Source organism: Seriola aureovittata, chromosome 23, assembly GCF_021018895.1.
Source record: "Seriola aureovittata isolate HTS-2021-v1 ecotype China chromosome 23, ASM2101889v1, whole genome shotgun sequence".
Taxonomy (NCBI): Eukaryota; Metazoa; Chordata; class Actinopteri; order Carangiformes; family Carangidae; genus Seriola; species Seriola aureovittata.
In genome coordinates, this window is record NC_079386.1 from 3166742 (window position 1) to 3181748 (window position 15007).

A 15007-nucleotide genomic window follows, 5' to 3' on the forward strand; every position below is an offset into this window, starting at 1 on the left:
TACTGAGTGTTTTAGCTCCGTATCAGAAATAATGTCCATCCACACTGAAATGCCTGAAAACACATATCACATGACCATTCACATACACTGAGCATGCACATGCCAGTGTAAGCAGGAAGCAGATTGTCTGCTCTGCAGTTGGTTGCTTAGTTGCAGAAAATACTACAACAGAAAACAGAAAACATGTATTGGATGGAGTGACAGGAGTGTCAGAGAATGAATCAGGGAAGGATTCGTTGTGACTAATGACACCCAATCAGGAAGCAAACGTGGGTGTCTGCCTCAAAGATACTCTCTATGTGTAAGAGATTACAAGCAGTACCACTGTTATGAAATGGTTTACACTTCCTGTCTCCTAAGTGGGCGTGGTTGTGACTGCTTGTTTATGTCTAAACATAACAACAATACAACATGAGTTACAGTATGAATTTACACCTGATTTTACTTCACTTTTAAAATCATGTTTGCAAGTAAAAGTCCCTCTAAACTTGTGCTGTTGGAAAGTGAAGCAGTGCAGCAGCGAAACCAGACCAGAACCAACAGATGAGGAGAGATCTGTGTTGCCAGATCTTGCAAGGGGTTTATTGCTGAGACAGACAGGTCTCAAATAAAGTTAATTGTCCCCTGATCCGTCTCAAAAATGCCATTTTAGTGTCAGAATATTCAGAAGAATGACTGTAAGTGTGCTGTTCTCAACTGTCTCTGTCTACGTTGTTGTTTCCAAAAGTCTCCATTTCAACCAGTCCAGACTAAAACACACAACCGGAGTTTTCTAACTAAAACAAGGCCACATTTTAGGGGCTTGAAAACTTCCGAATAGTATGGACGCCAGGCATAAACGTAGCAAGGTAATGTGTTGTAAAACTAAAACATATTTGTGTGAATGTAGCCTGGGTGACCTCGTGTAACCTGGCAGTGGACTAATAAAACTAGCATGCAAAGTGCAACAACGATGAACCATTACAGCTGCTTCAAATTATGAGAAAAGGTCATCTTTGTTGTTTTCACTGAAGAATCCACTTCCAATTATCACTAGACTAACTGCTCTGCACTAAAAACAAAAATCACCTGCTATCTCTTGGACTGAAGATAGAGCAATCTGCATTCTATGTTTAGCCTCCATCCACCACATGCAAAGCGGCTTCCTCTTTTCGACAGGGTTCACTGTACCATTTAGCCAGCGCTTCCTTTCATTTCTCCATCGGTGCGGTGTTGTCACAGAGCTGTTAGTGTGGGCTTTAATTAAAAACCTGAATAGAGCCTAGCTGTGAAAAGACATGAATAAACTGGTCAAATAAAAAGCCTCCTCTGACACAACGGGCAGAGTAAAGGTCCATACCCTGCTGCTCATCTAAGATCAGTCTCACCGAGAGCAAGTCACCGTGGCAACTGCCTTATATGATGATTTCGACTGAAGTTGATAACCCTTTACGCTGAATAAGTTGTGTTGACACTAGGGCTGGGACGATATGATTATTTCCTGATTCTATGCCATCACGATATTTTGGTGTTGATTCAATATGTAGTGCAATTTTGTGGTATCACAATTCTATAAATATTGTGATTCTATATTTTTGATTTATTGCAATTTCTGTTGAAGTTTTTAAAATTAGAACATGGAAAAAACTTGACTCAGAAACTTTTAGAGACTATGTATATCATTATTCATTCAAAAACAATGCACATCACATGTCAGTCCGACTTTCTGTGTTTTATTTCAGCAGCATCATCGCTATAAAACCCTCTTGACTCTGTCTTGGTCAGTGCAAATAACAAAATAAATATCAATTCAGGAATAAACGCGGGCTTTAACAAAATTGTAAAATAAAATAAATAAGTAAATAGATAGACAAATAAAACAATATGGAAACTTCAGTGAATCTATTTTTTCCCCACCCCTGACACAACACAGACTTAACCCAGTTGACCTGAGAGTGCACAGGAGGCCTAAATATACAAGTTGTTTCAGTGAGATCAATATGACCTTTGAACCGCTGACTGCCGCACAGCATGACCCAAGCCCTGTGGGTTGCCTACGGGGTAGTGAGGACAGGAAACATGCTGACAGACACTGAGCAGATACAGCTACAGGCCTGGAGGCTTCATCCACTGATAGCTGACTGTGTCTGCTGCAGGTGTGTTTTGTGTGTTTGTTGCTGTGTGTTGTGCTCAGCTAATAACTCATCCAAATCTACAAAAAACAAAAAACATTGAACTTTAGAAGTCTGGACATTTCAGTAAATCCTTCTAACAGAGTTTCACCATGAATGCTCACAGATCCTATATCAGCTGTGCTTTGCTGCCAATCATCACTTTTCTGGTCAGTGCTACGTGATGTAGCCACCAATCAAACCATACTGCTCATTGCAAAATTATCTACTCCAATCCCACAGGAACAGCGCCAGGCTGTCTGACCATTTTGGAGAATGGTCTACGCTGTAATTGCTGACTTGACGTACTTTTGCCAATAAATACTTTCGGTCATAAACAATCATTACAAAACAAATGGTTATAAACAAATAAAGAAAAGTTACACAGTTTCTCTAAAATTACTGTGTATTTTCCCCCTTTTTTTGGCATTTGGCCTTTATTTTGTAGTGACAGCGGAGATACAAACTTCCAGTTGACAACTAATTATGTTATGTGCATAAAAGCTTTCCACCAATTTCATGAATCTCTCTAAAACCAAAGATAGACCGACTTCAACCCCAAACATCTGAAAGTGATAGCTATTATGAAACTAACTACAGGGTCTGGTTTCACAGAGGTATTTCAGACTGGTCTGTAGTGTTAGTTCAGTCTTAATTCTGCTGAGAGATTAATGTAATACAAGTCAGACCATTTCTCATTTTAAGACAAAAACATTAGATACCTTACCCCTAGGCTAACTCAGGCTTCAGACCAATGTTACCATGGTAACAGTCAATGACTGCGCTGACGAGTAGCACCTAACAACGAAAAACATAATTTGTGGTTTACCAACATTGTTACGGAGAGAGTGATGAGAAAGGAAAGAGTTTTTAGAGACCAAAATCTGATTTTTCATTTTCTTGTTTCTTCAAGCAAAACGTTCTTCTAACTGTTGACTTCCTCCAAAAGACAAACATTTTCTGCTGAGGATAAATGGAGCTGAGCATGTAACTGCAGTTCCTGTCAGCCATTTTTTTTTTGTTGTTGTTTTGAAAAAAAGTCTTAATTTACCCAGAAATCATTGTACCACAGTCTGGCTTAAGAAATTCAAGAGCTAAACTGCTTCTGAAGTCTGACTGTTTGATATATCTAAGCTGCAGTCGGAGTCTATCCTTGTGAAACCCGCCCCTGTTCTGTACCAGTAAAATTTCCGGTGGCAACCTGAACACAAAATGACAACACCCTGGTCTTTTTGTCTCCCAAACGTTTCCTAAAGTAATAAGTGACAAGTCATGTTTAACAAGGACCAAATCTATTTTTTCTTTCATGGTGCATGTCCACACAACAACACAGCGAGCATGAGGCCGAGCGAGCCTGCATGTCTCCTTTAACATTATTTACACTCTATTCTTAGCGCCTCGCTCTTGTTTCGCTCATTGTAATATGTTTCACATCGGTGCTGCATATTTTCCACTCTGCTTACTTACACCTATACATGCGAGGATACACATTTCCTCATTCTGCGGGTTACTCAAGAGTTTAATGAACAGGTTGAATGACAGCGCAGAATTGAAAGGCCAGCACATCTTCTGAGCTCTTCTCTTACAGACTGTGAGGCCAACATGAAGTCACTGTGTGTTTATCAGTGGCATTTAAGCTTATCTCATTCAGCTATTTTCACTACAGCTCAGGGGAAACAAGCAACAATGTTTCTAACAATTTGTCTTTTCTTAGAAAGATAACAGAGAAATGCTGGAAGACATGAGGCGTCAGACACTTGTAGAGCAACATTTCACACTCACATGCAGAACTGCTAAAGGAAGCTGTCATTTGAATACTATCTGCTGTAATCTAAGTCACTGAGCTCCACCAAGAGAAAACAAAATGGAAGGAAATATCAGCTTTTAGCACAAGGAAGCAATAGAACAGAGAAAAGCTACAGTGAACTGACGACCAAGAATTCCTCTATCAAGTTTCCCTTACTTGTTTTTATCACTTCTTATGGTCTTTATCATAATTTAGACACCCATGTTTTTGTTATGAGCTGTTATCATGTGTCCAAAGTTCCACACTTAGGTCATGTGATGTCAACTGAGACATCTATGTAACAACTGAGCAAACTCCATCCTCTAGAAACAGTTCAAAGTTCTGACAAAAGGCTGAGCCTTGCAGAAAGACTTCTCTCTTGTCAAACTACTACTTCCAATGTCAATAAACAAACTCAACAAGTGAATTATTCATTAACTTTACAACAAAAAGATAACTAACAGATGGATCTATTACTGACTTTAAAGAAAAACCTAATTTCATCAATTTCCCCTAGGGGATAAATAAAGAATGTATATCTATCTATCTGTCTATCATCCCACAACACAGCACAACAGAGCAAACCTAGGATGGAAAAAGTAAACTGTGACCAGGCTTTGAACAATAGGGAGTGGTGAACTTGAGTAACCCCATGAGCCACCATAAAACAATGCTGCACAGACTGAAGTGCAGAGGCCACTTTCAAAAAGCAGACCCTGGCTTTAAGTCTCTGAATACTTTGTACATCACATTTTTCTGTACAGTTCCAGGGACTGTGATTTTTTTTTTTCAGATTTCGTGCCTGCCACCAAACAAATGTCAAACAAAGCAGCAGCATGCTTTGCATTCAGTCCGGGCCAAATGTGCTCCAACGTGACACCTGAATGGCTGCAGCTATGGTCGAGTGCTCAAGTGGAACGGCTAGAAAAATCAAAAAGGACAGGCAAAGGGGCTTGTTTGTATGTTGTTGAATTCAAACTGGGGCTTTGTACTGCACTGGTTTGTGGTAAAGTCTCCCAGGAACTCTTGGATTTCACAACGCTTGTGTTCAGTCTTGATGTGTGCAAATAAGGTGATAAAAAGGTGTCCTAATCGTTTGTATGCTTCACCCAACTACCTGGCACAGACATACCAAACAAGCTAGTACACGAAGAAGGAAAGCATAGTACATTGAGTTCCCCCCCCCCCCCCCCCAATCATAAAAGACATGAGTGAGCAAGATGCAGAGCTGCTCCCGGCGTTCCTTTACAACAGTCAAAGGAACAGTGTGTATCTAGTCCACAAGAAACAGGCTGTGTAGCACAAAAAGCCACAGAATTCAACTGCTCACCAAATTTGCTTTCATTAAAAAAAACAAAACAAAACAAAAAATTTTGTAAAGACAGGAAACAAATGTGACAAATGTACAGGCAGGACTGGCTAAGGAATGTCAACCATGAAACAAACTTACATTCAGTCCAAAAGCAAGTAACGTTTCTGTTCTCGTACCTGTCGATGTACAGAAGTGATGGGGCTGCCATCCTGCTCTGTCACCACAAATCACACAGCAGAGACTGAAGCACCAAGGGGTTGAGCTCACAGAAGTAAACAAAAAGGAGGGCAAAAACTCCTGATGAAGTCAAAGCTCTCCCTCAGTCAAGAGTCAGGCCCATAGTTTTAATAACAGAGAGTGTAAAAAAAAGTCCCACACAGCCACTACGCTGAGGCAGAGTGAGACTATGAAGAAACTGCTGCAGCTCCTCAGCGTCACTGCCTCCTCAATGAGAGGCCTGACTTCACAAATGGGTGGGGAGGAATCTGAAGGGCACTGAGGGAATGAGTAACTTCTCCGTGTGAGGGAGGAGGGAAACAGAGAGAGAGATAACAGGACAGAACGGTAAAGGGAGGTGGAACTGCCATTTAACACATGATGCATCACACTGAATCCAATTGATTTATCTAATCAAAAATCAATTACATTAATCAATAGTTTGTGTTCATCTGATAACCTGACAGCCTTTAAACAACTCTAAATCCTCCGCATCCACACTCTGCTTCTTTTGTATTTCACACTTGTAGAAATACAAAACCAAACATTGCAGTTTCACCAGCAGACAGCTTTACAACCGGGATGGATTTACTGACAACCACACAGCTAGCTTAGCCTTGATGACAGCAGGCAGTTACTCCAAAAGACCCGACCTAAGCTGCATGGTCAAACACCCTCCAACGCTAAAAAAGAAAAATGACTGACTGCTGAATGTAGGTGTACCTGTGGCTAACGTTAGCATGCAAGCTATAACCCTATTTTGAAGGTTAACCCCCCCCCCTACACACACACAGTTCAAGCCCCTGTGCCAAGCTGACAAGTCCCGGACCAGGCTGTTAACTGAACACCTTTCCCGGCCTTCAGGCATTGTAGAAACGTGAAAGGCCATTTTACAGCCTGTGCTAGGGTTTGTTCGTTTGAGGCTACTATGGAAACATGGCGGTGCAACATAGTGGGGCCCCATGGAAGAGGACCCACTCCATGTGATGTAGGACCTCATTCTAAGCTGATGAAAATACAACGATTCTTAGTTTTAGGTGATTATGCACCAAATAAAGATTATGAATGCTATATTCCGTTGATGCCAAAAGATTCCCCTAAATCCAACACACTGATCAAGGAACAACAGCTAACTCTGAAACAACAAACAAGCCAACAAAATGTACAAGTAACAATGCTAACATACACAGGTATTTACAGGTATTAACCATGTTCTTAGTTCAGCATGTTAGTATCCTAACATTCGCTATGTAGCACTAAGCACAGAGTACAGCTGAGGCAGAAGGAAAAGAGATGTTAGTTTTAGTTGGTTATAAAATAAAAAAAAAGACAAAAGTCAGACTTTGTCCTGCTGGTGGCATTAAAAGAAAAGTCAATGCATCACTTTAGTCATTAGCATTCATCCTCTTAGCACTGTGAATGCATGAAGCCAATTTCATGACAATCTAGTTGAGACTGACAAACCATTGTTGCCATCCATAGAGCCATGCTGCTAATGTGGCTAAGGATTAAGGGATCAATGTAAAAAGTTATGCTTTATTGACCATTTTATCAACTGCAAGATCAAAGTCATCATCAATTATTGTATCAGTCACAACTAAAACACTATTATTGGTCATCATCATATTATGTAATAAATAAATACCAAGAGGGTTTATGTTGTTGTTTTTACAATGTATTAGCTGGCTCTATAATGCTTTAATCACATTCTTTAATTACAGGTTGTAAAATACTGTAGGTCTTAAAACCTTGAAGAAAACCTTGAACCAAACCTTGAACCTTGTCCAATCTCACTCTCTCTCACACACACACACACACGCGTCATTAAACAACACAGCAGGTGTCAGATTACAGCTGAGAAAAGAATTTTCTACCAGCAGCATGGTTTGAAAAATAAAAGATACACGTTTGACGAGGTGCTATAAAATCCCCTTCCCTGCTCATTCAAGGAAAATTCAGACCTCAACAGAAAATGTTAGTGAGAGATAATCAAAAGGCCTGTTTGATGATTTTTACATGGCTACATGTGAACTAGGCCAGTGGGTGTGAAAACAGCTTTTGTTCACAGAACTTCAAACATAATGTTCAGTATGATTTCAACATACTAATAGGTTGCACAATAAACTCATCATCGTCATTCATCATTTTTGCCGCCAGAGCAATGTGCATCACTACTGTATGTAAATTCATACCAGAATGAAAGTCTTTGTGGGTAAATAGAAAGTGCAGATGAAGGATGTTTGTGGCGACTTGTAAATCATTCTGACTTTGTTTGATCAAGATCTATAGGCCGACCAATTACCTGGTAGTTTGCCACTCTGAGTTGATCAAACAAGCAAAAATCTAGTACATGTCTAGACTGCCTCTGGTCAAATCCTGATTTTATAACTGTGACGTCATCTGACAAAATCACCAAACCCATAAAGACAAAGACTGAGCTGTGATTTCAGATGGATTCACTGTAACATGATCACTCAGAGAGAAAGTGAGAAGAGATGGACTATCTTTCTTATTTAGTCTCACACAGCTCACAGCCTCCGTCTGGGATCCACAATACTTTATTTACTTCAACTCCAGAACGTAACAGACTTTTATTCAAGGCACTTCTTTATGTCTAACTCCCTCTGTTTGATATTACTGTAGAATTAGTCAGAGCGGTATTTTAGTACGACGCCTCATTTTCAGTCGCATCTCATTTACAGTTGCAGGTGTTTCTGTTGTTTAAATGCTATTCAGTTTCTTTATCTTACCAATGACTTCTCTCTCTCCCTCCCTCCCTCCTGCTCTCTTTGCTCGGTGTGTCTTATGTTTAGTTATTCCTCTACCTCCTTTAGTCATAATGATGCTTGCAATGAAAGTAGTTTATTTGCTGTAATGGAGGCAAGGCTCAGTGTATTGGAAGTGCTCCTCCTCTTCCCTGCAGTTCCCGAGCAGCTCGGTAGACTGCTCATAACAAGAGGTGTAGCCTTAAGCCCCTGGTCAGCATCCACACAGTCCAGTCACAACCTGTTTGAAAACAAGTCGCTAAATCTAGAGACTTGTTACGTTAAATGCAATAAAATCTTTCCAACAAATGTTACAAATCTCTCTAGATGGACAGATGTCAACCCCAAATGTCAACACTGGCCGGTAACATACATGTACAGTCTGTTTAAGAGGAACGAACAGCACACACCCAATCATACACACACAGAATTGCGAAATAAGACTTTCAACATGGCTGTATCCTCTTTACAAACAGAGGTATTGTGTGGTCCCCTAGAATGATACAGTGTCACTTTGGGCCAATCAGTAACTTTAAAGCAAAATCTGTAGTGCTGCTTTGTTTTATTGAGGGCTAACCCTGAGTGCAAATGCCAAATAGTTTTTCTTTGAAAGCATAAATGACCCTGGTTTCATCAATCAGGCTTTATAAGCTATGTTCATGTGTTTGTTCATTAATCAATCTGTCCTTGATTCAGGAGAGAGTCTTGAAACTAAACGTTACTAATGTTGTGCCATGTTAGGCTGAGGGCCAGCTGTAACGAGCAAGAGAGCTGGGAGGGGACAGGATGTCTTGGCCAAGAAAATGTGAAAAACAACCATAAGCAATAACACAGTCTGATGAGAGGAAGTAGAGAGGGCAGACTGCCTACAGTTCATGGCACCGTGGCATTTGTTATATAATCAATGTTCTTGTATTATTAAATCATAAATGAAGGACAACTATGTGCTGTTTCCTGTGTTTTATCCAGACAGTGGAATGTACAGATACCCAAAAGGATAACAAAGGCCAATGCAAAACATATATTAAAAACTGTCATATTTCATATTTCTTGGAACAGATTGTATTTGCAAACCTCCCATTTAGCATTTATATGCACTAGATAAACATTCAAAAAATTATTTAGAACACACTAATGTAGTTGTACACACATATAAGTAAGTATTTATTAATATACAGTGTGTCACTTTTATCCTCGCTGCATGTTGACTTGGCAGCAGCAACTCTAACGACAGTTTGTTTTCTAATTGCTTGCTCTTTAGCATGGTGTTTGTCCATACAACTTGCAAAGGGATTTATAGACACAAAAGCCTAAAAACAGTTTTAAAGTTTGCTAGCACAGTGGCTTTATTTGGTTGGATGCATAATTTGAAATGCTATGCCAGGTAACTTTACCTTCCTTGTTAGCTTAGCTTATCTAAACACAAACTCTCACAAGTTTTTAGTCTGTTGCTTTCTTAATGTTTTGTGTTTCTGGGCATGTCGTTTGTTTGGTGACGTTTTGCTGCCGAGTTCAAATATCAACAGAATTGCTTACTGTTAGAGTGAAGTAAAGTGTTACCACATTGCTCACTCAGTGCTAGCTTGAGGTTGTGGATAAACGCAGGTAAAGCTGCCGTCACATTACATAGGAAGAAATGTACGGATGACTCAATGAAAGTGCCATATCATTGTGGAGCCAAATCCAATAGACTGATTGATCAAGGCATAATTAAAACACAAAGCAATGCATTTCGAGTTTGACTCCTACTAAACAACTGTAGAAATATTTGCCTCATCCTTTTAAGACAGATATTCTGTCATAACTGAACTTACCTGTTGAATAAGCTTGCCAGGGGTCCCAGTTTCTTTTGCCTGCCATCTTCTTCCTGCTGCATGACACCTGACCCCAGATACGGTCGTACAGGACTCCACAAGTCTCTTCCTGGAGATGACGACAACATCACATCTGAGAAGTGAGCAGCGCCGATGTCGTCTGTTTCTAGGGTGACGATGGCGCTGGAGTCAGAAGTGACTGTGAAATCCAAGATGTCTTCATTGGAGACCGACAGCTCAGTGCTCATGCTGGACACACTGCACACAGAGATGTCATCGCTGCGGTTTAAGGCTCCGCCCCCGAGACCCATCCCCGTGGTGGCGGATAATCTGATGGCGGGGCTGAAGAGGCGGATGGAGTCGTACCCGCTGCGGGGGAAGGTGGAGGATTTGCGGATGGTGTTGTTAGCGGGATCATCATCCAAAGGTAAAGTGGCAGGAGAATCATGATTGGCGTCCAGGATGAGGCCTGCGTCGCCTGAGCGTTGGTGGCTGTGGATGATGGGCTCTGGAGGGTTGATCTCCAGAGTGGGGATACCTGAGTCCTGGGAAGTGAAGCTGTGGCTGTCCTGGTCCAGGTCTGAGTAGCTTTTCTGGGGGCTGCTGTAGTAGTTGGGGGTAGAGGAGCATGATGGCTTGTAAGTGGGCAGGACGGGCTCACTCTGTGGGGTTGAACTGGATTCATGGCAGTGGCAGTTGGTATGATCTTGGAGGTCAGAGACAGTTGGATCTTTGACTACAGAGCCATTCTCCACTATAGCTACTCCAGACACACCTTCAAAAGAAGATAAGACTCAATTAGTTTGATTTTAACAATTTTTTACAACTGTTTTGATTACCAGAATAGTTATAAAAATAAAAAGTTATATTACTGTGAAAATTCAACTTGATTGATTGAAGAAATTGTAGTGGCGCGTACGTGTGACCCACGAGTGTACAACCTTCTTACCCATCACGGCCCGTAGAATAATGACAGACCTGCAAAAGGAGATCAACCTTCCTATCTCACTTTTGTGTTTCAAAACAAATATTACTGGACAATACCTTTTACTGCTTTATGTTTTGTAAATCCACAGTAAAACATTGCTGCTATCAGTTTCGCTGATGGACAGTTGGTGGCTGTAACGCAGAAAGAAATCAAGCAAAATGCCCATAAATTCCAGGAAGAAGAAAACTGCTAGCTTGTAAACATGGATGTAAACAGTGCAGCTTCAAACATATTTTCTCATAAGGTCTCATATTGTATAAAGGTAGATGTCCATGTGTAGTTTGATTATAGATCAGGTCTAGGTTCTATATTAATACTGTGAAAGTATCAAAGCCTCAGTCCACAGAGAAATGCACACAGCCTGTATTCAGAAACTGAGCCTTAAAACCAGCCGTCAAAAATCATTGTGATGATTGATTAGTTATTATGTAGTCATTTATAAACCAAAAATGCCATGTTGGTCCTGTCCAGTTTCTCTGTTGTATATCAATGTAAACTGAATATTGTCTGTTGATCAGACAAAACAAGTAATCTGAAGACATCCTCTTGGTCTCTGGTGCATTGTAATCAAGGATAATAACCAACCATGCAGAGCAGGACCAGGGGGTTCACCATCTGGCAATTAGTTTGTGGTTGTTTGAGTAATTGCTGATTTGTCTGGTAATACTGTGAGGACCACAGAGGAATGATATAAGGTGACACCTGCATTATTATATTACAGGCTCCTCTGAGGTACATTTTAAAAGTTAAACACTTCATTGTTCACTTTATTTTAGTGCATATGCTTAAATAAATGTATGCTTAAGTCACCACAAACTAATTATAATTACTAAGTAATACAATGCAGAGAAAGTGGAAGAAAGGTTAGGGTAAACAGGAACCCACAGCTCATTTTTGCTCCAGGGACACTCTTAATCTGCCCTGATTGTGGTTTTCTGATATTTTATAGACTACACAATCAACCAAAAAATATACAAATTGACAACTGCATCCTCACTAAATGTAAACATTATTAAAGGTTTCTTCCAATAGATCAGGGCATTAAATACATGGGCGTGGGAGCCTTGAGAGGCGAAAACTAATCCCACAGTAACCAGGCTGTAACAGGACTCTGCTATGTAATGAGAAAAGGGCCCCAGCAGGGCTACATCATGCTTTAACACCAGCTGGGAAGCTAAGCTAAAGCTAGAGTGTCTAAGCTCTCAAGCAGCATTAATTAAACTCCTGACTCTCAGGGACAGACACACTCCCTCCCCCTTCTGTTACACACTTCAGATCCATTCGACAGCATTCAAACATCGCAGTTAAGTTGTAGTTGTATGTGGAGGTGTTCTGTTTTTCAACAAAACAAGGACAAATAAGGGCTTTGAAAACACACACACACACACACACACACACACACACACACACACACACACACACACTTGTCTTTTTATAAAGAACAATGGACTTCGCAATAACTAATTTACTGTAACTGTGAGCATGGTGAAACAACTAATTTGGTAAGTAAAATAAAAAGTCCAAACCCGAGCAGAGGGACTAATGTTTTCCAAATGGTTGACACACAAAGTCAGATTCTTACCCAAGCTCTAAACCATGACCTGCATGTGGTCATGTGAGCCTGGTAGACTTTGTCCCAGCTTGATCCTGTGCCAGTGGGGAAATAATGTATAACTACAGCTCAACAATAAATGTCAGGTTGTTTACAAACTCATTACTATTATTATTATTATTATTATTATTATTATTATTATTATCACCATGTACTGGTGAAAAAGTGGCATCCTTAGCTGAAATGCATTATATTTAAATAAAAATGCAGCATCACTCATAAGATTTTAATCACCAAGTATTAAGCAATTAACCGTGTGAGGGCCACACCAACACAGGCATGCATGTGCTTGTTGTTTTAAATCATGAAAAACAACAAGGGTGTTGTTACTGTCTACTTCACTGAATCACCCACCCAAATCTTGTCTTGTGAGTCATGTTATCACTATCAATAGCCAGCATGAGGAAACGCACCTTCACTTTCATCTTAGGTTGGCTGACATCACAGATTCTGAAAAGTTGTAAATTGCTCAAGTAGTTTTCTGAGTGGTTGAGATAGAGTTCAAATTTCTAAGCGGCACTTTTTCAGCTATAGAGCAGAATGAGCAAACACCTTGCAAGACAGTGGTAAGAAATAGACACGTCCAAGTAGATTAAAATTCACCTTTTTAACTCAGCGAGTGCAACTTATTCATTTAAATACATGCTGAATTGAAGACTGAGCTCATTTTAACTAGATTTTAAAGTTTCAGTTTTATCTCAGCACATGCTGCTTGAAACTTTAAATGTCTGCTGAAACAAAGACTGTCTTCTGACCAAATTAAAGACTGCAAAATGTTAAGAGTCAGGTACATTAACTGTGTGGTTTAAGGTTTAAATTGTATCTCAGCAACCGGCCTTTTGCATATTAAATGTGTGCCGAATTCTAGACCGATATTAAATCATTCACAATTGCTCAATATTATGGTTTATTAACTGTGTAAATGCACGGTATTCAAAGCCACATTTAACTTAAAAAAAAATTTAAATGCAGTTTGGCTTGACCTGCAATGTTACCAGGGAGAACAGCACGAATAATATCAGTGCTGACTTTGTGCGTTATGTGCGTTAACCGTGATAAATACAAAGCGCATCACTGTGACCTACCACAGCGGCTGTCTCTTCGCTCCTGGGTGCCGTGGGTCGTGTTCGCCATGCTGCCGGTTGATGCTACAGGTGGGTGGCAGGTATCCGCCGGCCGGAGCGGTCCATGATGATGCTGTTACTACTGCTGCACCATCATCGCCTCCTTCCTGCCTCCTCAACGTAGCTTAGTGCACACAAGAAAAGCACTAGTGTGAGGCCATTTGCCGGGACAGACACATACATTCAACTCAAGGAGGAAAGGCGGCTGGTAAACATAAACAACACGTCGAACCGGATTTGCTCGCCAAGTGCACTTGCTGCTGTCGCCAACTCACATTTTCCCAGCGCTTCCTCAAGTGGAGACAAAATAAGTTCAAATACGAGAGGCATTTGTTTTTACTTTTGCTTTCACAGCATCAATAGGCAGAAAACAATTACGAGTTATGTGACCGAGCACATTTGGCAAGTTTATCCGGTATCCTAAACATTTCGTACCTGTGTCGACGCTTCCGCCGCCATTTTAAAACAAACTTGTATCGAGAGTGCGGTGTAATCGAGTCAAGAATGTTCACCGTCGATATATTCACCTGTCTGGACCTGAAGGCATTAATAATCGACCTCATAACAACCTGAGCTCCTGCACAGTCATATTATGGAGGCATTTTGGTACAAAAAGTGAACTCCAAACCTACAATTTATTACATAACGATTTATAATAGTCGTTCATGTGAAAAACGTTGTAATATTACTTGTAGAATATCGATTGTCTTATTCTCAGGCTCCAAAATTGTGTTTTCTGTATAGCTGTACCTTGAATACCCTCGTGTAACTCCCTTCTCACATTGAGTAGTAAAGTTGCCATATTGATTGAAACCCGTATTAAACGTCCTGATTATATTGTTTATCAGATTCAATCAATTCGTATGTTCATTGTATGAATGAATGCAGTTCAGAGTGCCTTATGGGTTATTAAAAAAGTAAGACTACTAAGAAAGATATAGAATACATGTTTATGAAACAATGAGACCAGCAAAATTAAACATTTATTTAAAAGTAGTAAGTATACAAAATGAGGAAAGGAAATGTATTTCCAAGGTTTGTTTGTTTATTGTTTGAATAATCACTTGGCTACAGCTACTAGTAACATATACATAAATCTCATATATAAATAACTATAAATAGATATATCTTATATGAAGCAAAAGTGATGGTGACTTGATGGCTGTACTAGTGTCCACTAAACAGTAGACACTGATCAGCCTGACTGGTGTTTAGCACTTTTTGTTTCCAGTGACAACCC

At 40.1% G+C, this 15007-nt stretch overlaps 1 protein-coding gene across 3 annotated transcripts in view; it reads right to left on the reverse strand.

Moving 5' to 3' along the window:
• tbc1d14 (TBC1 domain family, member 14) overlaps positions 1 to 14265 on the reverse strand; it is a 43325-nt gene extending 29060 nt beyond the window's left edge. Inside the window, exons 1-3 of one of the 3 annotated variants that reach the window (XM_056369124.1) lie at positions 14203 to 14265; positions 13729 to 13891; positions 10044 to 10818 (exon numbers count right to left, since the gene is read on the reverse strand). In XM_056369124.1, coding sequence (XP_056225099.1) covers positions 10044 to 10818; positions 13729 to 13777 — 824 coding nt within the window. In that variant the 5' untranslated portion in view covers positions 13778 to 13891; positions 14203 to 14265. Of the gene's footprint in view, positions 1 to 5424; positions 5682 to 10043; positions 10819 to 13728; positions 13892 to 14202 lie in introns of those variants that run through there. The other 2 variants (XM_056369126.1, XM_056369127.1) reach the window with 2 other exon arrangements.
• Between the last annotated feature and the right edge of the window lie 742 nt (positions 14266 to 15007).